Consider the following 24,498-nt stretch of genomic DNA (forward strand, 5'->3'; position numbering starts at 1 on the left):
GCTAGTGGAGAACAGTGGAGAATAATGACATACCTCTTTCTGGGTTGTTGTTGACAGGAAAGCAGTGGGTATTTTGCACAGTGTTCTAATTGTTACTGGAAGGAAATCTTGCAGATGCCAGCTTGCTGAGCACACTTACAGCTATGATTGAAGTACTTTGTGAAATTGGTGAGTTGAAGTCTGTATTAGCATGGCACTTAAATGTTTGACTACTTCTTCCAGCTGTGGAAAGCCAGACTAAATGGCTACGAAGAAGCCCTTAAGCTCTTCCAGAAGATTGATGATGAGAAGAGTCCTGAGTGGTCCAAATACCTTGGATTGGTAAAGAAATTTGTGACGGACTCCAATGCAGTGGCACAGTTGAAAGGACTGGAAGCAGCACTTGCTTATGTTGAAAATGCTCACGTAGCTGGGAAGTAAGTAGCCTTTCCTTTAGTAGCCTTTCGTTTATTAGTTAAGAGTTCTATGTCCCTCTCTGAGAAAGTCTGTAGATAAATTGTGCGGGAGTTGTGAAGTTACAGTATTAAATGTTGAGAACAAGTTGCTTTCTGACTTATAAAACTTGCAGAGTAGTAGGTTTGTAGATGGTTTCCACGTACCTGTTAATTTATCAGAAGTTGCTTACATAATGCTTAATGATGTTGAAGGTAAAGAGGGTGGTACAGATTTTGGAAATGGTAGAGAAGCAAAACAGTGAATTGGTGTGAGCTGGCAGCCCTCCTCTTGCTTGGCTGGAGCAGTATATACAGGGAACATCTTTCCTGGGAGATATTCATGGAATTTATTTGTTGCATAAAATGTACTTATGTTTGTGGTGCTGTGTGCAATTTAATCCATCTAAATCTGCATACTCACCTACTTCTTCACAGGATGTTGCTACTATTAGCGTTATCTAGCCCCATGAAATAATGTGTTCTCCTGGGGGTGAAATGGCAGCACCTAATTGACCAGATCCATGCTTAGATATACTGGCCTTAAGTGACTTGATGTTTAAAAAAAATAAAAAATAAGCATTTAAAAACAAATAAATTAGAAGCTTTTTTGAGAATCCTAACAGCATTTCCAGACCCCTTAGTTCACAAGTGGTGTGAATTGTGGAGTGTATTGGGAACTTTGGCATAATCCAAGCAAACTTATTTTCTGTTTGTACACTGGTATTAGATGTTACTATACTGTATGCAATTCCTGGAGATGATGAATTCATATATGCTAATAGAGACCTTTTTGATAAAGGGTCTTGTGTTCCTAATCTGGTGTAGTCTGGTATTAGGAACATGCCAAATAGTACTCAGTGTGAAGGAGTTCTATTGATTAAACTAGCGGGTAAAAATCACCTTTTACAGAAGGTTATAACCTTCAAAGTTAACTTAGAATTTAGTCTTTAAGACTGAGTTCTTGTCAATGTTTTAGATGATGTGTGTGCTTCTGCTGTGGCTAATGATGGTAAATAACCAGTTCACTTAAGTTTTCTAAAGGGAACTTTCTCTTGCCTTTCAGGACAACGGGAGAAGTAGCTTCTGGAGTTGTAAATAAAGTATTCAATCAGCCAAAAGCCAGAGCAAAGGAGCTGGGTGTAGATATATGTCTAATGTATATAGAAATTGAGAAAGGGGAGGCAGTACAGGAAGAATTGCTAAAAGGTCTCGACAACAAGAACCCAAAAATCATAGTTGCATGTATAGAGACACTGAGGAAAGCACTAAGGTAAGGTTTTATGTTTGGGACTGTGGCGCTTGTTTTGTTGTTGCTTTTTCCTCTCACTGCAGTAGTACATTTATCCATCTCTTGTTTTTTTTAGCAGGCTGTCTTTACTGAACTGATTATTTTTATGGTGATAACAGTTGTGAGAATATCACAACTCTTCTGAATAGCTAAGTTCAGTGATAGGAAAGTTGAAATTTGTTCTATTTTTTTTTGCTGGTGGTGGTGGATTGTTTCAAGTTTTTCCTTGCTGATGTGTGCACCTTTGGTTGACTATATTGTTGCTTTGGTCTTTTTTAAATGCTCATTACCCCTATGTTTATTTTTAAGAGCTGTCTGTGTCAATTTCCATTGTCCATATAGAAATTTCTCTGTTAAGAACAGAAGCTGATAATAATCTCTAAAAACCAAAAGCTTATTTAAGATAGGGTAGTGGGTTTCAGGATTAGAATCACAGAATTTGGTTGTGTTTGTTTCATTAAGTCAATTTCCTGCTGATAACTTTGGTATCAGTGAGGCCAGAAAACCTTTTCCTGCAAAAATAATAATAAAAAAGTAGCTCGTGTGAAAAGACTGTAATACGGATGAAGAATACCTTTATGCTGGATGTTTGGTAGTGAATTTGCTGAAGTATGTGCCTAAATGGTTCTTCTTGCACTAAATGAGTGCTGTAAGCAATGATTTATTTTAGGTTCTGCTAAGTGTCCTACTTTTAAGAGCATATTTTACCTGGTTTAAATTCTTATCTGTTTAACAGTATGGTATAATTAGAAAATGGTGTAACCTTCCTCAATATCTTCCTACCAACTGTATTTATAAGACATACCTTCTTTATATGTAGTGTTTTATTATGCTTTAGATCTCAAGATCAGTTTATTTCATGGAGCTCTACTAGTCTTCCGATTTAGAATTATGCTTCCACGGTTTCTGCATTGATAGCAAGGTTTTATGTATTGTTCCTAGGTGTGTAGTTTGAGTACATAACGCTTTCAGTGTTTTTTGTTTTATGCTGAAGTTTTTTTTATTCCTTGTGCTGTTACAAAAATTAGAAGAACAGTAGACACCGAGTTCTCATTCTAGATAGCCCCTTTGTCTAGTCTAGTATGCCCCTTATTTTAACTGTGATGTAAAAACAAGCTTGTGCCATTCATTTGTTTGTATTCTATGATTGATACTTCCAATACTGGAGTCTCTTTTGCATGCTATATTACCTCACATTTCTCATAAAGTGAGACTTGTAATAAAGCTTCCGTCAGTTGAGTTTTTAGAGCTTAGATATGCAACTGTCTATTTCTTACTAGCTGGTTTTTACTAGCGTTTTCATGCAGTACTTAACAGAAACAGAAGTGTGACTAGAAAGTTTAATTTGGAGCTCGCAAGAAAGAAAAATAGTCCTCAATTGGTATTCTGTGGCTTCTGATGTGACTTATTTCAACTGTAGCAGCTTACTATTTGGATGGGTATCTTAAAAAAAAATGTGATATCCTTCAACGGTGGTTGAAAAATGTACTGTGTTAAGTTCAACAACATATAGGGAAGGTTGGCTGAGGAAACCTTTTCTGTGTTCTTTCAGTTGCACACATTTTAGCACGTGTGTTTTTTGTGAGGATGACCCAGGCTTACTATAATTATCTACGTTCTACAAGTGGCAAAATGACTAATGCTTTTACTGCAGTTTGCTTCCCAGGATAGACAAAGGAGATTCTATTTATTCTGATTTATTTAAAGAAAAAAAAAAGTCATAAATTTCAGTCTAGGGATACTTTATTTTATCCCTTCTTGGCAAAAACAGATTTAGGCAATGGGTTGGATTAAAAGTTTTGAAGTAATTTTAGCAGAGGCCTGGTATTGTAATTCTGGTTGGCTTGGGGAAAGGAATTATGATTGGGGAAATATTCTTTTAATTGTGCAGTAGCTGAATGATATCATAAAAAGAAACAAGAATATGAATGTAGAATATTCTCTGCATGTAGTGACTGCGCATCATGAGTTGGTGTTTAAAGTAAATAAATAAATCGCTTTTTGTGGCCCCTGCTTGGACTCTGATGTTATTCCACGTTTTTAACTTCCAGTGAATTTGGTTCAAAAATAATCTCACTGAAGCCAATCATCAAAGTATTGCCAAAACTGTTTGAGTCTCGCGAAAAGGCTGTTCGAGATGAAGCCAAACTCCTTGCTGTGGAGATCTACCGTTGGATAAGGGATGCTCTGAGACCTCCATTGCAGAACATAAATTCTGTTCAGGTATGTAGAACTGTCTGGTTAAAAAACTGTTTCTGCACACGTGTAAGCAGTGTGTCTGATCCTGTAGAATTTGGTCAAAGCTGGAATTTTCCATTAATGAGGCATTATTCTTCAGTTCCCAGTAACAGGGTTGAAGACTTTGGTCCCTTGTTGTTTCTAAAGAGATAACAACAAAATGTTGTTTCTTTTGTACTGGATCTTGAGGAGGGCATTTAGACAAGTAGAGTAAGCTCATCGCAAAGACCTAACCCAAGGGCAAATAATTAGTGGTGAAAAAAGACCCCCAGTACTGGGAGTGGTCAGGTCTGCATTTACAGTGTTTCTATTTCCTCATGTGATTGTTCCACCTCAGGAAGTGTCATTGTGTTGTGGTAGATAACTGGAACATTCCATTAATTTAAAACTTTTAAATTACTAATCTTTCTTTCCTATCCACTTGTATTAATTTAGTTTGAGTGGAAAGCAGTAACTTTCTGGAGCAGGGCATAGCTTTTATTTTTTAAACTGCCTTTTCAAATGTAATTCAACATGTTTGTTTTGTCTTAGCCTTGCTGTCTTCAGATATTAAAACTATTACAAGAATCTTTCTCCATGTTCAACTACTTGCATTTTAAACCTTTAGAGGCCTGGCCATTCTACAGTTTGTTCTGGAGTAGATTAGCATTTTTGGTTTTGTTGCTCAGCTACATGAGTACATCTGTTCAAAAGCTTATGAGCAGTGAATGTGAAGAAGTCACTTCTTTTGCCACCAAAGAACTTAATATTTAGCAGTGTCTTAAACTTGTAGTGGGAAACCTCCAGTGCTTTCTGTAAGGTGTTGCTTGTCTGTGGTATGTACAAAATGTTGTGGATACTATGATTCTTTTTCCATTGGCAGCTAAAGGAACTGGAAGAAGAGTGGGTCAAAGTGTCGTCGGCTGCTCCTAAGCAGACCAGGTTTCTGCGTTCCCAACAAGAGCTGAAAGCAAAATTTGAGCAGCAGCAGGCAACTGGAGGAGATGGAGATGGAGGTAAACTGTCCCTTTACTCCACTGGGAGGCTTATCATGGGTTTATAGAAAAATGCGTTGAATTGTAAAGGGTCTTCTATTCAAAATGATATAAAACATGGGATGCATTGCACCACAGGAGAATGTGGCTAGGGTAAGAACTTTACATGATAAAGTATCTATACTTTGGCATAGCAAGTTCACAGTTGTTGACACTGTTTTGTGAGTCTTAGACAGTAGTGTGGTTGTGAAATTGCATTTATCACATAGCTTGATGTTTTTCTTAATTCTGGTTGCAGGAGATGATGATGAGGAAGAAGCAGTACCACAAGTAGATGCATATGAGTTGCTTGAAGCTGTAGAAATCCTTTCAAAGCTTCCAAAGGACTTTTATGAGAAAATAGTAAGCATAAACTTTAATACCACTGGTTAATTCTGTGGCATGTGGAGCTAGTGAGTCTAAAGATGGACTTGCATTTTGCATCATAAACTATACTGCTGCTGGGGTAATAACAGACTAGTGTAAGCAAATTATAGAATGTCATAAGTCTTAAATTTTGGTTTTTGCCATCAAGAAAGCTGTAATTCTAAGGAGCTGAGATACAGGCCTTTTCCAGGATGTATTTTGTGTTTCCCTGCAATTGGTTTTGAGCTTTAGGGAAATCTTGGTTTTCTCAGAATAGAGTTGAGCTCTAAAATCTATGGTTTGTGGCAAATAAGATCCTGAAGGACTGTTTAGATTTATAGATTAATCTCTGTGATTTGCTTTGCAGGAAGCAAAAAAGTGGCAGGAAAGGAAAGAAGCTCTAGAAGCTGTGGAAGTGCTGGTGAAAAATCCTAAGTTAGAATCAGGTGACTATGCAGACTTGGTGAAAGTTCTCAAAAAGGTAATGAAACACAGCATATGTGTATGCTTTAATAATTATTTTTTGTTATAACTTCTTTGTGTTGAAGTTTAAAAGTTTTAATTAAGGTAATGCTCAGTAGCATAAACTTCTTAGTTGGAACAGTGGTGGGAGTAATGTTATCTGTAGCCTCCTGACTGTATTAAGGAATTTCTAAGTCTCTGAAGTTTTCCACCTTTCATTACTTTTTCCTTTTCAGGTTGTTGGAAAAGATACAAATGTTATGCTGGTTGCTTTAGCCGCCAAATGCCTTGCTGGTCTGGCTTCTGGCCTCCGAAAGAAATTTGGACAATATGCAGGACATGTAAGTAAGAGTATGTATGTTTTTTCCCTGTTTTTGTTGATGATGGACACCAGGAAGTATTGGGGATTTTGTTTTTTCAGGGCTTGGTATTTATCAAAGATATATTTTTGTAGTATTGCAAATGCTTACATTCACCTTGATGGATTAAGAAGTGAAATCGCTTGCAGCTTAAGGTTAAAAGGACAATACTTATTCACATTCAGTGGTATAAAGCTTACTGGTGCAATGAATCTTGTGTACTAATACTACTCTTAATTAACCTTCCATAGGATGAACTTGATTTACATTGTCTCATGCTGGAGGTACACCCACAGAAATGCACTTGTAGCACACAGAGATGGGAGAAACGTTTCTGAGCCTGAGGTCTACCTAGTAGTGCCTTTATGTGTAGTTATTGGTTTGGGTTTTGCTTGTTGTGTTGTCACCTGCTTTGAACAGCCAAAGTACTGAGACTTCTTTGGTACCAAAATGTTTGGGTGGTCTAGTTCAATGCTTTTCTCTCCTTTTGCAGCTCTTGTTTTAGCAGCAATAGTACTAGGAAAACTGTGAAAGTAGTTGTGTTTATCTCTCTTTTTTCTCGAGAGTCACTGTTGCTGTGTTCTTTATGCCACACAACTTTAGTTTTTCTTGGGATGCATAAGAAGATACATAAAGGAGAGCTGAGGATAAAGCTGAGGGAGGTGGAAAAATGACTTGTCTGGCAGCCTTTAGTGTTATGTTTTATGGTGATTTGTTGAAGTTACTTTATATCATTGCTTCAAAGCCTTGGAGTCTCCTGATTTCTGGACAAAAGCTTGGGCAAAGATTATTTCATTCTGAAAGCTGCTTTCATTCTGAACGTTCCTTATGAGGAACATGGTTATTTTTACTTACTTATTTTTAAGTGCCTAAGGCTTTGTGAACAGGGAATTGGCAAGGGTTAGCAACACAAAGATGCCACCTGATCCATGGTCACTGTGTCATAATGGGTTGAGTGAGATCTTGTAGTCACATTCTGTGTAGAAAGAGGTATCTATAGGAAAACCTGTTTCCTATTATGCAAGAGCTTATACAAGTAACCAGATGGTGATATGCTTCCAAAAACACTGAAAGTAGCCTGCTTTTCACAGCTAAAAGCTCTGCATGTCTTTAGTTAGACATAAGGATTTCTTTTGTTGTGTTACTAATGGTGAAGGTTATAGAGACCATAGTTAAGTGGAGCAGCTCATACTACCAGCACGTTGAAGAGTCAGCTATGTCTGGTTGACTGAAAAGCTGTACTGGGTGTAAACTGTGGAGAAGCTCCAAGGTGGTGTGGTTTGATTATCAGGTGTGCTTTTTCAAGTTGATAAATCCAAAAATACCCTTCTTGGAAGGGATGCTAGTATAGGAAAAGTTCAGGCTTTCACTACTGGAGAGATAATGTTCTAGTTAAATAAGAGTGTCTTGGACAGTGCTGCTGGGAAATGGGACAGTGTGTCTGTGTGTATATACATAAACCTTCTTGAATTCTTAAAAAAAAAAAAAAAATAAAAAAATGAAAACACAGCACTCTACTGTGGAACTCTTTAATTTCCTGTCAGTGTCTTTGTATTCCACACCAGTAAATCCAGAATATTCACTTGTGATTTTTTTATACCTACCTCTTCTTAGCTTTTCTATGTAACTGCTCAAAAATCTTTGTTAGTAGATTGAGTAGAAAGAAGTTCATGTTAGAGATAGCAGGATGATCTAGTGTATTCCAGGCTGCTGTATGTGCAGTGGTGCAGGAGAGATGCTAGTTTGCTTTGTTTCTTTGTGAAACATCAGGGAACAAATTTTCATGTTCTATACTAGGAAGAGTGGATTGACTTCGTTTCTTTTTATCTCTTCTACAGGTTGTTCCAACCATCTTAGAGAAATTTAAAGAGAAGAAACCTCAGGTAGTGCAAGCACTGCAGGAAGCCATTGATGCAATCTTTCTGACTGTAAGTGAAACACTGACAATTTTCCTATTGTCTGAGAATTGGTGTCCTTTTTCTATTTGCTTTTTTGTTCCTTTACTGGAAGCAATAACTTCTTTCTCGCTGTAGACCACATTGCAGAACATAAGTGAAGATGTGTTGGCAGTGATGGACAACAAAAATCCAACGATTAAGCAGCAGACGTCCCTTTTCATTGCAAGAAGCTTCCGTCACTGCACACCTTCTACTCTGCCAAAAAGCCTGTTGAAACCTTTCTGTGCTGCACTTCTTAAGGTAAAAAAAGCAGCAGGAATTAGTACTTCTCTGATATTGACTTGAAGTGTTGGTGCAAAGCATCAGATTGTTTTTGGGAGAAAGATGTCTGTTCCCTGGCTTCCAGAATGGAGATTTGAAAAGGATTGTGGTGTTTAAAGTTACTTGGAAACTTTATGGTGTTTCAGTATTCCTTAAAGCTGAGGTGTTCTCCCTTCTCTTGCTGCGTGGGAGATCCAAGGATGGGGAGCTAAATGTATTTGAGAAACAGAGCAGATCAGGATATGAGAAAACAGAAGTAGATCATCATCTTTCTTTCTGTAATGGAATGGAATATTAAGTATTATGCTGTAGTGGTTGTAGGTTGTTTTGTTTTTTTTTTTAAGTTTGGAACAGGTTTATATGGAACATGGCTTTAAACATTTGTTTAGATGTGAGCTGCAAGCTATGTGATGCACACTGTATTTCTTGGCAGCATATCAATGATTCTGCTCCTGAAGTAAGAGATGCTGGTTTTGAAGCACTAGGCACTGCACTGAAGGTTGCTGGAGAGAAAGCTGTGAATCCTTTTCTAGCAGATGTCGACAAACTAAAGCTTGAACGGGTGAGTTTATGAAGTGCTCAATTTATTCGTCTAAAATGCATTTTAGTGAAGAGGAGGAAAGGAGGCACTTTGGTCAATGATTTTCCACAGTTGTTTTGAAAACGTGTCTTACTTCATCTACTGTTGGATCAGGAAGTCTGGAGAAAGTCTTTTTTTTTTTTTAAATTTCTTGTAAAATATTGAGTATTCTTTCTTTGACTCAGTATCTTAAGTATATTGATGCGCAAACACTGCAGCATCTCATTCTTAAATGCAATTGGCTTTAAGACTCTACTTGTGAACTGGTGTGATTTTTGTGGTTTTTTTCTTGTTCTTTTTGGTTGGTGGGTTGTTCTCCAAATGCTTCTTTCTCCATCTGAAACAAATCTCAGGGATTTAAGTCACAAAGGTGTGACCTAGTTCTATACTTTAAGATAGGATTTGATATTCAATCCATACTTCACTACACAAAGTCTTTGTGCTTTTGCATAAGTTAACAGGTTTGAATGACGACTTGATTATTGTGCTAAGAACTAGGCTTTAGAGCATCTGCCTGTGGAAGGGGTTCCCTAAACTCCTCATACATGAGTGTGCTTCATTTTGAACTAAGAAAATTAACTGAGCGATATAACAGGAGTTAATGCTGTCGACTAGTTAGTTATCCTGTGTTACAGCAGTAATACTGAACTTTGTTGACTGAACAACTTAATGTTGTTTCTAGAATAGTAAAGTTGTAGTAATTAAAAAGATGCATTTCTTTTTTTTATGTTTTGTTCTATTTTCTTTTAAAACACTTTGTCAGATTAAAGAATGTGCTGAGAAGGTAGAACTGGCTTATGGTAAAAAGAATGGAGCTGCTGAGAAAAAAGAAAGCAAGCCTGTTGCTGGAAAGGCGCCTGCTCTTTCAGGGTCTGCTGGAGATAAAGAAATAAAAGACACAGCAGCCAAACCAGGACCACAGAAAAAAGCACCTGCTGTGAAAGTAAGAGTTTGTCAAGAGTTTACTGACAATTCTATTTGTTTGACTGTGGTTGTACTGTCTTATAACTTGTTGATATTTTGAAGATTAAGCATAACCGTTACGGTACCAGAAGTATCTTCCAAATCCATATTTTGATGTCAGAATGCAGACATGTAGAAAAACAGCAGTTCACTTAGAATCTGATGAATTGGAGAGCTGTTTGATCTCTGCTAATTTGTGTTTTCTTTCTAGCCTGGGGGCCCACCTAAGAAAGGCAAACCAGCTGCAGCTGCGGGTTCAGGAGGTGCTGGGGCTAAAGGCAAGAAGGGTCCTGAGACCAAAGAGATAGCTGAATCGGAGCTCTCGGTGAGTGTCTTGCTTTTATCCAAATTAAAGTGCCTTATGTAAATAGTTAACCAGTTCTTCAGCTACTACATTTTTCACTGAGGTGTTTTTCTTGGTAAGGAATAGCAGTGCATTTAAATAGAATTCATAACTAGCAAAATGGATGTTTGATATACTTGGGCAAATATGTGCTTATTATATTGGCTGGTTTTGAAACCAGGTCATAAAAGCAATAAATGTTATCAGGCTAATGTAATGATCGGTGTCATGGGGTTACTGAATTAGAAACAGATGTAGAAGGCAGAGAGAGGTAGAGATAACTACTTACATTGTAATTAAGGATGTATGATTTTCTGTCTGGCATTAAAAGCTTGAAAACATGGTGTTCTGGAGTTCAATGTATTCTGCTTCAGATTTCAAGCTAATAATAAACTACATCAGGTTTCTTACACGCTGCTCATAGTTGGGCGTGGGTCAAGAATGCATTGAAAATCTGAGTCATGTAGTTTGTATACATATGGATTAGATGTGTTGTTTCTACTTAAGAAAAAAGAAAAACAACCTTTTCCCTTCCATAATCTTCCATTAGATTAGTTTGCCTCATTCCCCCTTTGTGGGTCAAACAGTAAAAAAAAAATGTTTAAGTTCTGACTTGCTCCTTTATGAAATCTATTTGCAATTATTTGAGTTGTTGGCTACCTTTAGGGATTGTCCTTCAGCATGAGTACTTTCCATTATATGTACATGTATTATATATGGCACAAAATGAGGATACAGTTCTGGAGAGTAATACAGATAACAGATGCAAAGGAAGTTTTTGCTTTGTTTTCTCTTCAAAAATAACTTGAATTCATTCCATTAAGACAGATGTGGAAGATGTCTTCCCCTGTATACCTTTACCCCCTCAATAACTGCTATGAAACCTAGGCTTCATACAAAATTATCTTATGTATTTCAGTTTATCTCTGTTTAAGTAAAAGTTACCTGGCACCATTTTTGACTGTGCTTTAGTAAGTTGCTACTTAAACTTTTCAGAGATTGTTTTTCTGACGTGTGGTTTAGCAGCTTCCTAAATTTGTGAGCCCCTAAGTTGTAATCTGTACAAAGTCTTTCAACCTGCAACAGAATTCTTTCATTTTATGGTAAATTTTGTAAATGCATCCAAGAGCAGGAGTTGTTCCAGTGCATGATATGCCCTTGGATGTGTTCTCCTTACTACCACAAAATCCTTTGGGATGTTTTATCTTTATTCTGATCTGTATGCAGATAGAAGTTTGTGAGGAGAAAGCTGCTGCTGTCCTTCCAGCTTCTTGTATCCAGCAGCTGGACAGTGGTAACTGGAAAGAGAGACTTGCCTCCATGGAGGAGTTTCAGAAGGTGAGTTTGCAACAGCTGATAAAAGGAGAAATGGGGTAGAAGAAAGCAAGAAATAAGTTCTTCAGCTTGTTTTAGGCTTGTTAGCTCTCATTTAAAAAGACATACCAGAGTAGACTGCTGCTGTATGTCAGCTGTTTGAGGTGGGTTAAACAATACTTGCAAAATACAAAGAGCTTACATGATTTAAATTAATTCTTAATCCGTAACTATAGTGCAGTGACCTTTTTTTAATTTTATGTAGATATGTTTTTGTGAGAAGTATTTGTACATGGATTGAGGATGCATGCAGGTCTATTAAAAATAGAGTAATTGTGAAGCTGGTCTCAAGAACAGCTAGATTTAAACAGGTTTTGCAATGATTTGTACAGAAACACTTGCAAGTCCCCATTGATTGCATTTTAAGCGGCAACTGATCATAACATTAACGTTTCAATCGGTAAATAGTTGATGCTTGAAACTTAGGACACCAGTATTAGTATTCATAACTGGTAATGAGTACTTCATGTAGTTACAAACATGTAAATATGATGCACTCACAAAAACTGGAATGTGAAGCCTGATTTTTCTTGCTGTGGTATCTGTCTTAAAACCTTTGAGAGTTCGCATTCAAAAAGCAATCAGCTGTTAATGTACAAGTAGCTCATACTACTGTATTGCAGTTGCTCTTGAGCTGTAATATTTTAGTGGAAGTGTTGACTAACTGAAATTATGAAACTATTACTGAAATGGGTCTTAGCTGTTGAGGTAAATTCTTATGCTAAGAATTTCTGTGAGTCAGTCTAATATTAAGAAAACGTCTACGTGACAGTTCAGGTAATTTCCATTTGTGTGGATGTTTGGTTTTTGTTTGATTGGGTATTTTTGTACCATTTGTGACCTTTTGGCTAACTTGACATTTATCCTTGAGGCTGTTGAACTTATGGAGAGAAGTGAAATGCCTTGCCAAGCCCTAGTAAGAATGCTGGCCAAGAAACCTGGTTGGAAGGAAACAAACTTTCAGGTAATACATCTTTACTTAAGTAAGTAACAGTTTGTTTTTATTACTTAATGTAAGCTGCTTTTCTAACTGAAAAAGGGCCCTACCTGTACATATGTTATATTCTCGTTTGGCTGTAGAGGCAACTGTGGATGCTGTACTAAGAGAATAAACTCTCAAAATCAGGTGTTCTTTTTGTGCTTCCAGTTGAGGCTTCAGGAGACACTTGAATGTGTCTAGATGTATAAAGGTGTGTTGGTGTATATGTATGTATAGTTATAGATAAATTCTAAATGCTAATAGTGGTTTCTCAGTATTACTGCCAGTATTAAAATGTGTATCCACAACTTATGTTCAGACAAATGCATGTGCGTACTTGAGAACACACACAGTTTAATAGAAAAAAATACAATTTGTATTTTTACATTGAGGACATATATACTTTTTAGAGGTCTAAAATATGTAAAAATGAGTGACTTCCTTGCTGTTATGAATGTTCCAGGTGATGCAGATGAAACTGCATATAGTTGCATTGATTGCACAGAAAGGAAACTTCTCCAAGACTTCTGCACAGGTTGTATTGGATGGTCTTGTAGACAAGGTTGGTGATGTGAAATGTGGGAACAATGCAAAAGAAGCCATGACAGCGATAGCTGAGGCATGTCAACTGCCATGGACTGCTGAGCAGGTGAGTGAATAGCAAAAGTATTCCTCTGGTAAAGACAGAAATGTGTTCTTTCAATTCAGGGAATAAGTCTTCAATCTTCATGAGTTTTTTGTTGTTTTGTTTTCTTGTGCTGCACAGCAGTGATTTGTTTGAAGGTACCTCATGAGTTAGCTGCTAAATGCAACAAATAATGAGTAATAAATAGGTACCTTTCTGAAATATTGTTTTTTTAAAAAAAAAGCATTTATAAAAAAGTGTTCGGAGGGAAAGAAAAACCACTTGTACGTTTCTGTAATATAGGTAATCTCTGGAAGCCTTGTAGTACTTCAAGTACTGGTTTACTTCAGCTGTAATTACGTTATGCTATGGTGATGCAACAGATTTTGCCTTGTTACACACAGCTCAGTTGATTTATTTGCAGTAGCCTGTTTTTTGCAGGTATTATCTCTCATTTATGTACAATAGCTCTTTGTCACTTGGCTTGACAATGAAAACTCAAGCTTTACTTTTCTGTTTCAGGTTGTGGCTACGGCTTTCTCTCAAAAGAACCCTAAAAATCAGTCAGAAACTTTGAACTGGCTCTCAAATGCAATTAAAGAGTTTGGCTTTTCTGGGTATGTCTTTCAAGACAAACTTGAGTTTAAGTGTTTCTTGTTTTGGGCTGAAGATTTGTTCTTTCTCAAGAGTGCGAGTACACAGAACTTTTAGTTCTCTCAGCTCTGATATTGACTTTATCAGCTGCTCTTCCACTTCTAAATATGTGAACAAAAGTATCTGACAAGAGTAGTAAGGTTGCATCCTTTGTTAAAAGATTTAGGACTTTTCTGAAGAGCCTTAATCCACATATAGGAGTGGGATGAGTGATAGTTTTGATGCATCCATGCTGTGACACATCACTACATAGTTCTGTTTGGCATAGTATGGAGAAATACATACTGGGATGCTTATTTTTTTCCTCATTGGGTATATTTTTAGGGTGACATTTTAGCCAACACAATCAGTATTGCTTCTGGTTCTGGATGGGGGTGGAAAATAGGTTCTTCATTAGAATCAGTATATAATGTTCCTTAGTTTTTCAGCACCTATCTCCTAGCTGAACTCTGTTATGTGTATACAGTAATGAACCATTCACTTATGAGAATAAATTTCTAATTGGAGTATCAGCAAGCAAATGCTAATTTATTTGATTGCTTAGTCAGTTACTTTGTCTGAATTGTTTAACAGTCATGAAACAGGTGGTTGCATTAATAAGTCTTGGAAGCTTTTTTCAGTAGCACTTGATATTAAGACAAAAATTCCCTGAGAAGTGTGTATTTCTGCCAGAGTAATGTATGAATTGAGATGATAGTAGAATGGTGGTGTTTGAAACCTTACAAAAGAAGCTTCCATGTTGGCCCATCTGTTTTCTTTTGCTGTGCTGTGGTGGTATAGAAGATTCAGTAATCTAAACCTTTCTTCTTTATCTTGTGAATTACTCTTTCTGAAATTTGGACCTTTTTCATCAAGATCCTGGTACAAGTGAACAAAAATTACTTTTTATTATGTAGCCACATTTCAAGTGCTTAAAATAGTACTAGAACTAGACTTGTTCCTTTGGATTTCAGTACTAGCAATCACAGGACTGTAGTAACTTAAACTCCACCACTCTAATAAATAGTCTTTGGTTTTAACCATCTTAGGTTTACTGTGTTGCCTTTCATAGCAGGTTATTCCCAAAACTGATCTATGCAATTAGTTAAGGTAGTGATGTGCAAATATTTCCTGCTTTTTGGTGATTTGTATGCATCTGTTTGTTCTCATTGCATTTATTTTAGTCTTTAATATACTATGATTTTGTTTTTTGCTTTGTCTTTTTGTTTGAATTGTACTCATGAGAATATGGTTTCTTTCCACAGACTGAATGTCAAAGCTTTTATCAGTAATGTGAAGACAGCTCTTGCTGCAACTAACCCAGTAAGAAAATTTATTTTAATCTAGAATTTTGATCAGTCCTTAATGTGCAGACTGAATGCTTTTATCATCTCTCCATCAGGCTGTAAGGACTTCTGCCATTACCTTGCTGGGAGTCATGTATCTTTATGTGGGACCTCCTTTGCGAATGTTTTTTGAGGATGAGAAGCCAGCTCTTCTCTCTCAGATAGATGCAGAATTTGAAAAGGTATGAAGTGTAGCATTCTTAATACCAAGTGTCATTAAAACTACCTGGTAACAGCGGTAGTTGGAATGTGTACTAATGCTGTGCATCTATTCTTAGAATTTATTTTAAGTGAACCAGAGTTTTGAAGATAGCAGCTGCTTTGGTGAGCTAAGTGCCTTGTGCCTATCTATGCCAATGTTTCTTTTTTCCTATGACAGATTTCAAAAGCTCCTGTGTTTGGTTGTTTTTTTGGGTTTTTTTTTTTTTTGGAGTATCGTGTTTTAAAGTATTTTACACTGCAGTAGTATATTTGTGTTGTGCAACTGCCTTTACTTTACTCAGACTCTAAAATAGCCCTTGTAAATTTTTGTTGCTTGCAGATGCAAGGACAGACAGCACCAGCCCCAACTCGTGGCATTTCCAGGCACAATGGAGGAAGTGGGGATGATGGTGAGGAAGAGGAACAGGAAGAGGTTGGGAATGATGTTGTGGATCTTCTGCCAAGAACAGATATTGGGTGCGTTTATCTTCTACAACTTGAAGACATTTGCACTGCAATTCGAAGCTTAACTGACATGCTCTCTAAGCGTAAATTGTTTTTATTAAAGCACTCTAATCCTAAAGGCGTGTAACTAAATGGACTTCTTACTTTTCCTATCTTGTACAGTGATAAGATCACAGCTGAGCTAGTGGCTAAGATTGGAGACAAAAACTGGAAGATCCGAAAGGAAGGTCTAGATGAAGTGACGAGCATCATTAATGATGCCAAGTTCATACAGCCCAACATAGGAGAGCTTCCTGCTGCCTTGAAGAGTCGACTCAATGACTCCAATAAAATCTTGGTATGTTATTTGAAAACTTATTTCAGCTATTTCCAGTTTGGAAATGAGAAATAGTTTATGGCTGAAAGCTGTTGCAATGTCATGAAATCATGTGTTTGAAACCAGTGGAGTGGATATTTCCAGATGATATGCTTGCCTGTTTTTATTAGTGTTTGTCTTTGCTTTGTATTAATGGAAAAAACCCTTCCAAAAAAAAAAAAAAAAAAGGAAAATCTATGTAGGTCATCCTACAAGTAACGCACCCTATTTTAGTTTCCATATGTCAATAAGCAGGCATTCTGAAGTAAAAGCCTATGTACAGTTACGTTAACTGTCCCCATATGACTTGGAATTTTGCACATATAATTGTAACTGTGGCTTATTGAAAGACTTCGTTTATATGCAGGTGCAACAAACACTGAGCATTCTTCAGCAGCTGGCAACAGCAATGGGCCCCAATATCAAACAGCATGTGAAAAATTTGGGCATTCCTGTCATTACAGTCCTTGGGGACAGTAAGGTAAGATGCTCAATACCTTTCTCCTTTTTTTGCCTTTCACTGCCTAAGATAAGCCAGTGAATAACTTACTGTTTGCTTTTGAGATGTGGATGGTAATTAAAGCTTTGGAAGCTTATGCAAGTAGTGATGGTGGTTTTTTGGAGAGGGGTTGTTCTTGCTTAAATGATGATTTATTATTCAAATAAAGTGTCTTTGGTATGCATTCTGCATGAAATATATTTTACTGCTTGTGAATAACTGGAATTGGGGTCATAATTCATCTCACAAATGGAAACACAACGACTTTATGTATTCATGATTCTCAGAATGAAAATACACTATTTAACCAAGAAAACCTTATTGACTTTAAAGTTGCTTGTAGAACTCTTCTTTTAGTGTATCAGTGTGAATTCCAGTGTGCACTGTTGTCTTGTTCTGTGACTGAGTGGGAAGCTTCTAACATGTAGGCAGAAATATGACACTGACTGATACCAAAGCTTGTATAATGCCAGTGTTGAGCTTGTCAAGATACTGTGTCAAATCAAAGCTAGGACCATGGGAAAGAACTACTTGGAGCAACTGGAGAGAGGGAGGCTTAAGAAGATGCTAACGATTTGTGCCAGAATTCACAGGCAATCATCAGAGGTGACATTTCAGATGGTATTGATAAAATAGGATTCTGAATCCTATGTTTCTTGAGCAGTGAAAACACATTTTAAGACATAGCATAGAATCTCCTGGTGTAATTTTCTGACCCTTCTTTAGGATTATTCTTAAATCTTGTTATTGCTACAGAATAACGTTCGTGCTGCTGCACTAGCAACTGTGAATGCCTGGGCTGAACAAACTGGCATGAAAGAGTGGCTGGAAGGAGAAGACCTATCTGAGGAGCTCAAGAAAGAAAATCCTTTCCTAAGACAAGAGGTAGGCTTCTCTTAACTTCTTTGTGTGTATCTACTCAAAATAACCTTTTTTTGCTATGGACTATGTTATGTAACATCAGTTTGCTTTTACAAAACAACTGTTATATGAGTAAACAAGGAGCAAGTCTGTGTTCTTGCTGTCAAAACTGTTAAACTTCACAGGGCTAATGAGCTGTCCCCCAGTGTGATAGCTGTAACTTAAATTTCAGTGCCTCTGAAAATGGAGGTTTTGCCTTTTTTGGTAACTGTTTTGCTTTCCCTTAAATTAACACAATAGTGATGAAGACCAGAACAGAACTGGAGGTGTGTTAGTATATTGAGGTTAATGAAGTACAACTTGCTAATCAGCTGGACTACCTAGTTCTGAAACTCCTGTGTTACAGAAGGAAACAGCACACACTCTTGCCTGACCAGGCTCCAAGTTTTAAATAGCTGCCTGTTCAAATACTGTACTCAGTGTTTGTTGGTAGTTTTTAATTGTTGATACTTCATTTATGTTGTTTAAGAGTATGTTTGTCTAAACATAGTTTTTTCCTTCTTTATATAGTTGTGTAAAGGATTGCTGTTCATGCTCTTGTGGCTTGTGTTAGATGTTCCAAATATCAATGATTGCTTATTGAAAAATATTTTTTAAACTTTTAGCTTCTTGGTTGGTTGGCTGACAAGTTGCCTACCCTCCGCTCTGTTCCTTCTGACCTGCTCTTATGTGTGCCTCACCTCTACTCCTGCCTTGAAGATCGAAATGGGGATGTGCGTAAAAAGGCACAGGATGCCCTGCCATTCTTTATGATGCATCTTGGCTTTGAGAAGATGGCAAAAGCCACCGGCAAGCTGAAGGTATTGCTGTGACTAAGAGTGGATAAGTGACAGTTAAATTGTTAGGTTCATGATGTTTTTGGTCATGAAAAAGTTTGCCTGCACTGAACATCAGGGGGCTGAGAATAAGGTCAGGAGACACAGTTTTCTGTACTTCAGGAAGACCATGGCCACAAATGATCTGTCACTGTAAGAGCTTGTTTTTTATTCAGTGTCTGTTTTTCTGAAAGAAATCTGTTTGCTTGTAGCTTACCAGTTATGGTCTCACTGTATGCTTTTGAACACATACTTCAAAGATGGCTTACTCATACAATTACTTATAGAGTTCTCCAGTAACTTCATAGGACTGCTCAGCTAGGACAGACTGCAAGTTCATGTTTCATATAGATCTTTCAGAAATAAACTAAGGGCAAAGTGTCCCATCTCAGAATGGGAATATATGAAAGCATGGATGTTCTAAGTGTTGTGGAAGTTGCTTACTAGAGAATATTCTGCTTCAGAGTACTGTTGTTTTTCTTGTTTGTGGTATGGATTGAAATAGTCATCTTTTTGCATCTGTTGTTTTGTTTCCCCTGCTCTGCAGCCTACTTCCAAAGACCAGGTACTGGCCATGCTTGAAAAAGCCAAAGCCAACATGCCAGCCAAACCAGCTCCTCCTGCTAAAGCATCCTCCAGAGCAGGAGGTGGAGCAGCTCCAGCCAAATTCCAACCTGCCTCAGGTAACCTCTCAAGTTCTGGGAAATAACTGAAAAAAAGGATTGGTTTACATTCACCTAAGAAGACTTCTGGTGAAACAGCTCTTTAATGATTATTTATATTTTAAACTATGACAAATTTGACATACTATGATGTTGAGAACTGCGTGTGCTAACATGCGAAAGAAAGTCTTCTGACTTGTGTGATGGTAGGGGGATTATCACATGTTACTGTCATTATCTTTGTGAACAGTTTATTATTCTGCTCTAAGAACAGAGAAACAACATTGATCTGAAATAGGCTTCCTGGTAATTTGGAATAATCTTTGTTTTTCCAGCTCTTGCTGAAGATTCAGGATCAAATGTCATGGAGTCCAAGCCTGATCCCAAAAAAGCCAAAGTAGGAGGAGCTTCCTCTAAAACTAAGGTAATTATTTTATTTTGTGTGATATTAATTCAATTAAATTAGCTGATTGAGTAATGTTTTACTGGTAAAAGTACAGCCCTTTTTAGGGACTGCTTTTACTAAGAATCATTGTGCTTCTCTGATTTCTGAAATTAGGTGTTTCTGTATCTTTTACTTAAGTAGGTAGTAACAAATTTTTAAAGTCTGTTTTTTTTTTATTTAAAAAAAAAATAAGTCTTGTGAACAGCTCATTCCATAAATTTGCTTGGCCTCCTTGGTTTCATGTAATTGGGAATTTATTCTTACCATTGCTGTTCTGCTGTGAACAATAGTGTTGAGCCCATGTATTGAAGGAAATTCATCTCCTTTACAATTGGAAAGGTAAAAATCTCCTTGAGCACAGCTGCGAGAAGGAATGTTTGAAGGCACAGTGATAGCCTCAGCTGTGCATGCTTGGATTATTTTTCTTTGTTACTGTAATTTTTCTGTTTATTTTAAAGTAACCTAAAGTAGTGTTATGAGAATAACTGATGAAGGTCCAGATTTGTGACAGAAATGAATGGAACAAACTGAAAGCTATTTGTTTGTTTTGATTCTGGAGTTAATGTCTCTGCAGTGAACACAAAAAGAAATAAATAAAAACCCATGTAAGTGATTTGGGTCGGTAACTCTTCCAAGTAAATATGTCTCTAACAACAAAGCCTTTTTTTATGGCTTATTTACAGCAGTCAGATGTTAATAGCAGTGTGTCCAAGGGCAATACCAGTCTGTCCAAAACTAATACAAACCTCAGCAAAGGCAATACCAGTCTGACAAAGAGCAAATCTATCAAACAGGTACTACACTGGGTTTTAGGGATGTGTGTGGGTAACTGATGCACTGGTCCAGAATGATGTCATCTTTCACAGGATACTATTGCACACACTGTCACAAGTCTTGCTTCCACAGCGGCAGAGCACCTACTTTAAAAAATTCTAATCAACTTTATTCTTTCAGCTTCTCTCTGGCTCTTTTATACATAGGCAGCATGAGGTTGGCTGGCATCTAATGCTTGCTATTGCTTGTACTAAGGCATATGTCTTGCATTGCTTCTTAATACTTTGCGTTTGGGGTTTTTTTGTTTGTTTTTTCCTCAGGGTGTACAGGGGAAGAAAGTATTAAACAAGCCTACTTTGAAGGAGGATGATGACAAATCGGGTCCCATTTTTATCATAGTCCCAAATGGGAAAGAACAAAGAATGAAAGATGAGAAAGGACTGAAGGTAAGAAAGTCTGAATGCATTCACTTGTTTTGAAGTAGTATTAATTTTAACATATCCTTTTGTTCTGGCATTTAGAATTAAATATGCTAGGACACAAAAGTTCTATTCTGTCTCCTTTGGGTTATTTAGTGCCCAAGTTGACTTGCACAGGCCCATATTACTTTGATTGTGATATTTGTCTGTTTATCAGATTTTGTGAATCTATATGTTCTTGTAAGAGCTTCTTACAGCTTCTAAGAGATGATCCTCAGCTTTGTAGTGCCAAGTTGATCAATCTTTTGCACATAACTAATGCTGGAATTCTAGGATCTGCCTTGAATTATTTATACGTACTTGGAGCGGTACTTCTTAACAAGCTTGGTGTTTTTGTGTGTAGAAATTCTATTCCTTAAAACATGCTTTATTGATTACTTGTCAGTGAATAGGCCTATCTTGCTTAGAAACAACCAGTCTAATTAGTTGGTAGTATTTATGGTAACAGCCTAAAGATGACTGCTCAACACAGGATCATTTATGTAAGCCAAGGTGAGCAAATGCCATTTAATTTTTCCCATTATCTTTTGATAATGAGAAGATTTTGAAAACATATCCTGAAGTAGTTCTAGAAGCAATGCAATTTGCAGGTTATTTCAAGAACAAAAAGTGCAGCTTGCTTTGAGTTCCAAATGCTGACTTTTTGCAGGTGTTGAAGTGGAACTTCACTACTCCTCGTGATGAATACATTGAGCAGCTGAAAACTCAGATGTCCAGTTGTGTGGCCAAATGGTTACAGGATGAGATGTTTCATGCAGACTTCCAGCACCACAACAAAGCACTGGCTGTTATGATTGAGGTAAGTTTGGGTCTGTGCTAGTGCATGACAACAGAAATAATTATTCCTTGTTGTCTCATCTTGAATTAAAATCAACTCTGATCTGGAATACTCTGAGAAGCTAGAGGTAACTGTACTGTGAAATTGAGACCCTGTGCAAGTTACAAGTGGGCACTTGCAGTTTCAGAAAGCTGTCAGTGAGTGTAGACTGTCTTAACAGGCATAGCTTCTTCCTTATTCTGATTTCTTAAACAGTGTATTTCACTTTGCCCCTTTTTTTCTCCTGTCGTTTGAAGCATTTGGAAAGTGAGAAAGATGGAGTCATCAGCTGCCTGGATCTGATCCTGAAGTGGCTTACCCTTCGGTTCTTTGATACCAACACAAGCGTTCTTATGAAAACGCTTGAATACCTTAAATTGCTTTTCAATATGCTGAGTCAAGAAGAGTATCACCTTACTGAAAACGAAGCATCATCTTTCATCCCATATCTCATCATAAAGGTACTATTCATTGTATAAGAAGTTAACCTCACTTTTTATGGGGAATATTGCAAGATAACAAATTTTACTACAGTGTTTAATGCTCATTCTGAATGTATTGTGTATTTGCCTTTAAAAAGGCATTTTCCAGGAGCAGCTTTTGCACTGAGTATAATTTTCACTGTCTTTAACATTAAACTACTCGTAAGTATGAAGAGACTGTTGAAAATGTTTATTATTTCTTCCTGATTTTTTTTTTTGCCTTTCTATTAGGTAGGAGAACCAAAAGATGTCATCCGCAAAGATGTGCGTGCCATCCTGAATAGGATGTGTCTCGTATATCCTGCTAGCAAAATGTTTACTTTCATCATGGAGGGGACAAAATCTAAGAACTCCAAACAGCGTGCAGGTGGGAAATAGCATTACATACTAACCAGTTTCAATTTTAAGTCATGTTGTTTTGCATTGTGAAAAGCCAACAGAACTTGTAGAATGTGAGGTTTGCCCTGTATATAGAATTATATGGACTTGCAAATAACCCTTTTGGATATTTTATTTAAAAGAAGAATGGTCTTTTTATTTTTTTTAATCTTTGGAAGGTAGAACAATCTGTTAAGTTACTATCAACGTTAAGTTTGAATATTCCTTGAGTAGGCTTTTTTAAATAAAAGTGTTGTGGAGAGCAATGATGATAGTACTGGACTAAGGGAATCTGTTAATATGAGTAGAACTTGGAAAAGGTGTCTCCATGCTGTACAGAAGTCTCAAATGTTTTAATTTAGGAATAATTTACTAAAGCTCAAACAGCTCCATTGTCACCTCGAATATCTCATCCTGATAAATCTGGGTTAAATTCTGTGATAAGACATTACAAATTTAGAACTGTCTAAACTGCCTAGATGTGAAGTTAAATATCACTTTGCTCATGGTAATGGGAAATACTTGTCAGTCATTCCCATACCCATTCAACTTTTAGATGCATCTGTGTGCTTCTTTCTTGTAAAACACCTCAAGTGTGTGCATCTATCAATAGGGAGGGCAAGAACTATCATTCTGTTAATAAACTGCGCATTGTGACAAATGACATTAACACTTCTGTATAGTGAGTGTTAGTTCTCAAGCAGCATGGATGTCAGGGCTGTTTCCCCGACAGCTTTAATTTTGGATGTGCTTGTCGTTTTCTTCCTTCAGAGTGCCTGGAAGAGCTTGGGTGTCTTGTTGAATCGTATGGCATGAACGTATGCCAGCCAACTCCAGGGAAAGCCTTGAAAGAAATGGCAACTCATATTGGTGATAGAGACAACACTGTTCGCAATGCTGCACTGAACACCATTGTAACAGTCTATAATGTTCATGGTGACCAAGTATTCAAGCTGATTGGAAATGTGAGTAACTGGAAAACAATGGTTGAGTTACAAGTGCTTGGAATAGGCAAGCTGTAGCAGGACCTTGGCTTCTGTAGTTCCATGGTGTTAAAATGTTGCCTGGGATTCGTAGATATAAGGATATGGAAAGTGGATAGGTGTTTTGTTCTTCAACAACACAAGCAACAATTAAACTTATTGATAGTGCTGGGATTTTAATTAAAAATTATTTCTTGAAAGCAGCGTGGGCTAGAAGTGGCTGTAATTCATATTGTAGCTTGCCAGTGTGGATTAACTAGCTTCTGAAGAAGCATCTGATAGAGTGACCCTGTTGGAGTGCTGCTAGATGGTAGTGTATTGATCTGCCTTGGAATTGCAAATCTCACTCTATAATAATTGTCACCTACAGGAGGTATATGTTTCTATAATTCATGTGACTAAATGAAAGCATTGTTTGTTTTAGCTGTCAGAGAAAGACATGAGCATGTTGGAGGAGAGGATAAAACGATCAGCTAAGAGACCATCTGCTGCTCCAGTAAGACAGGCAGAGGAGAAACCTCAGCGTATCCAAAACATCAGCGCTAATGCTAGCATGCTGCGAAAGGGGCCTGCTGAGGATATGTCTTCCAAACTCAAGTATGTAATGATGTGTTACGGTTTGCAGGTGGTATAGTGTATGTGCTAATATCACGTCCAGCTATGTTATTTTATTTTTTGTATCATCATCTTTGCATGTTGTGAAAATAGGTCAAATAACTTAGAATGTCTGAAACTTTTTTTGTCTTGTCTGTCTTGAATTCTAAATGGTCTTGTGCCTTTTTTCACTGCTTCTCCATGGACAGAATTATGTATCGCACTTATAGGATGTAAGTACTGCCCACTAACTCCTTAGTGCCAAGGCTCTTCTGTCTTTCCATTTCTATCCTAGTCATCCTTTCCAGAGGGGTGACAGGTTTATCATGGCCAGTTCTAGATTTATAGATCTACTATCTGAACAAAAAGAAACAAAAGCAGAGATTTCTACCAAGATGTCTATAGG

At 37.2% G+C, this 24,498-nt stretch overlaps 1 protein-coding gene across 17 annotated transcripts in view; it reads left to right on the plus strand.

Annotated features, from left to right (window-relative positions):
• The window catches only part of CKAP5 (cytoskeleton associated protein 5), a 43,277-nt gene that overhangs the window by 8,719 nt on the left and 10,060 nt on the right, over nucleotides 1-24,498 (plus strand). For 6 of the 17 annotated variants that reach the window (XM_015864476.2, XM_015864479.3, XM_015864477.3 and 3 more), the window contains exons 3-35: nucleotides 223-416; nucleotides 1,498-1,704; nucleotides 3,774-3,945; nucleotides 4,823-4,955; nucleotides 5,233-5,336; nucleotides 5,707-5,820; nucleotides 6,038-6,142; nucleotides 7,999-8,088; nucleotides 8,194-8,358; nucleotides 8,813-8,941; nucleotides 9,723-9,902; nucleotides 10,134-10,247; nucleotides 11,493-11,603; nucleotides 12,511-12,603; nucleotides 13,082-13,267; nucleotides 13,766-13,860; nucleotides 15,142-15,199; nucleotides 15,279-15,404; nucleotides 15,764-15,900; nucleotides 16,051-16,225; nucleotides 16,611-16,724; nucleotides 17,499-17,627; nucleotides 18,269-18,463; nucleotides 19,026-19,161; nucleotides 19,476-19,564; nucleotides 20,269-20,379; nucleotides 20,680-20,805; nucleotides 21,488-21,637; nucleotides 21,913-22,116; nucleotides 22,369-22,504; nucleotides 23,287-23,480; nucleotides 23,923-24,095; nucleotides 24,302-24,325. In XM_015864476.2, the coding sequence (XP_015719962.2) occupies nucleotides 223-416; nucleotides 1,498-1,704; nucleotides 3,774-3,945; nucleotides 4,823-4,955; nucleotides 5,233-5,336; nucleotides 5,707-5,820; nucleotides 6,038-6,142; nucleotides 7,999-8,088; nucleotides 8,194-8,358; nucleotides 8,813-8,941; nucleotides 9,723-9,902; nucleotides 10,134-10,247; nucleotides 11,493-11,603; nucleotides 12,511-12,603; nucleotides 13,082-13,267; nucleotides 13,766-13,860; nucleotides 15,142-15,199; nucleotides 15,279-15,404; nucleotides 15,764-15,900; nucleotides 16,051-16,225; nucleotides 16,611-16,724; nucleotides 17,499-17,627; nucleotides 18,269-18,463; nucleotides 19,026-19,161; nucleotides 19,476-19,564; nucleotides 20,269-20,379; nucleotides 20,680-20,805; nucleotides 21,488-21,637; nucleotides 21,913-22,116; nucleotides 22,369-22,504; nucleotides 23,287-23,480; nucleotides 23,923-24,095; nucleotides 24,302-24,325 (4,469 nt within the window). The remainder of the gene's footprint in view (nucleotides 1-222; nucleotides 417-1,497; nucleotides 1,705-3,773; nucleotides 3,946-4,822; nucleotides 4,956-5,232; nucleotides 5,337-5,706; nucleotides 5,821-6,037; nucleotides 6,143-7,998; nucleotides 8,089-8,193; nucleotides 8,359-8,812; nucleotides 8,942-9,722; nucleotides 9,903-10,133; nucleotides 10,248-11,492; nucleotides 11,604-12,510; nucleotides 12,604-13,081; nucleotides 13,268-13,765; nucleotides 13,861-15,141; nucleotides 15,200-15,278; nucleotides 15,405-15,763; nucleotides 15,901-16,050; nucleotides 16,226-16,610; nucleotides 16,725-17,498; nucleotides 17,628-18,268; nucleotides 18,464-19,025; nucleotides 19,162-19,475; nucleotides 19,565-20,268; nucleotides 20,380-20,679; nucleotides 20,806-21,487; nucleotides 21,638-21,912; nucleotides 22,117-22,368; nucleotides 22,505-23,286; nucleotides 23,481-23,922; nucleotides 24,096-24,301; nucleotides 24,326-24,498) is intronic. The other 11 variants (XM_015864482.2, XM_085548708.1, XM_085548706.1 and 8 more) reach the window with 3 other exon arrangements.

The sequence above is a fragment of the Coturnix japonica genome, chromosome 5 (assembly GCF_054131305.1).
Source record: "Coturnix japonica strain WE chromosome 5, WE-NBRP24, whole genome shotgun sequence".
Classification (NCBI taxonomy): Eukaryota; Metazoa; Chordata; class Aves; order Galliformes; family Phasianidae; genus Coturnix; species Coturnix japonica.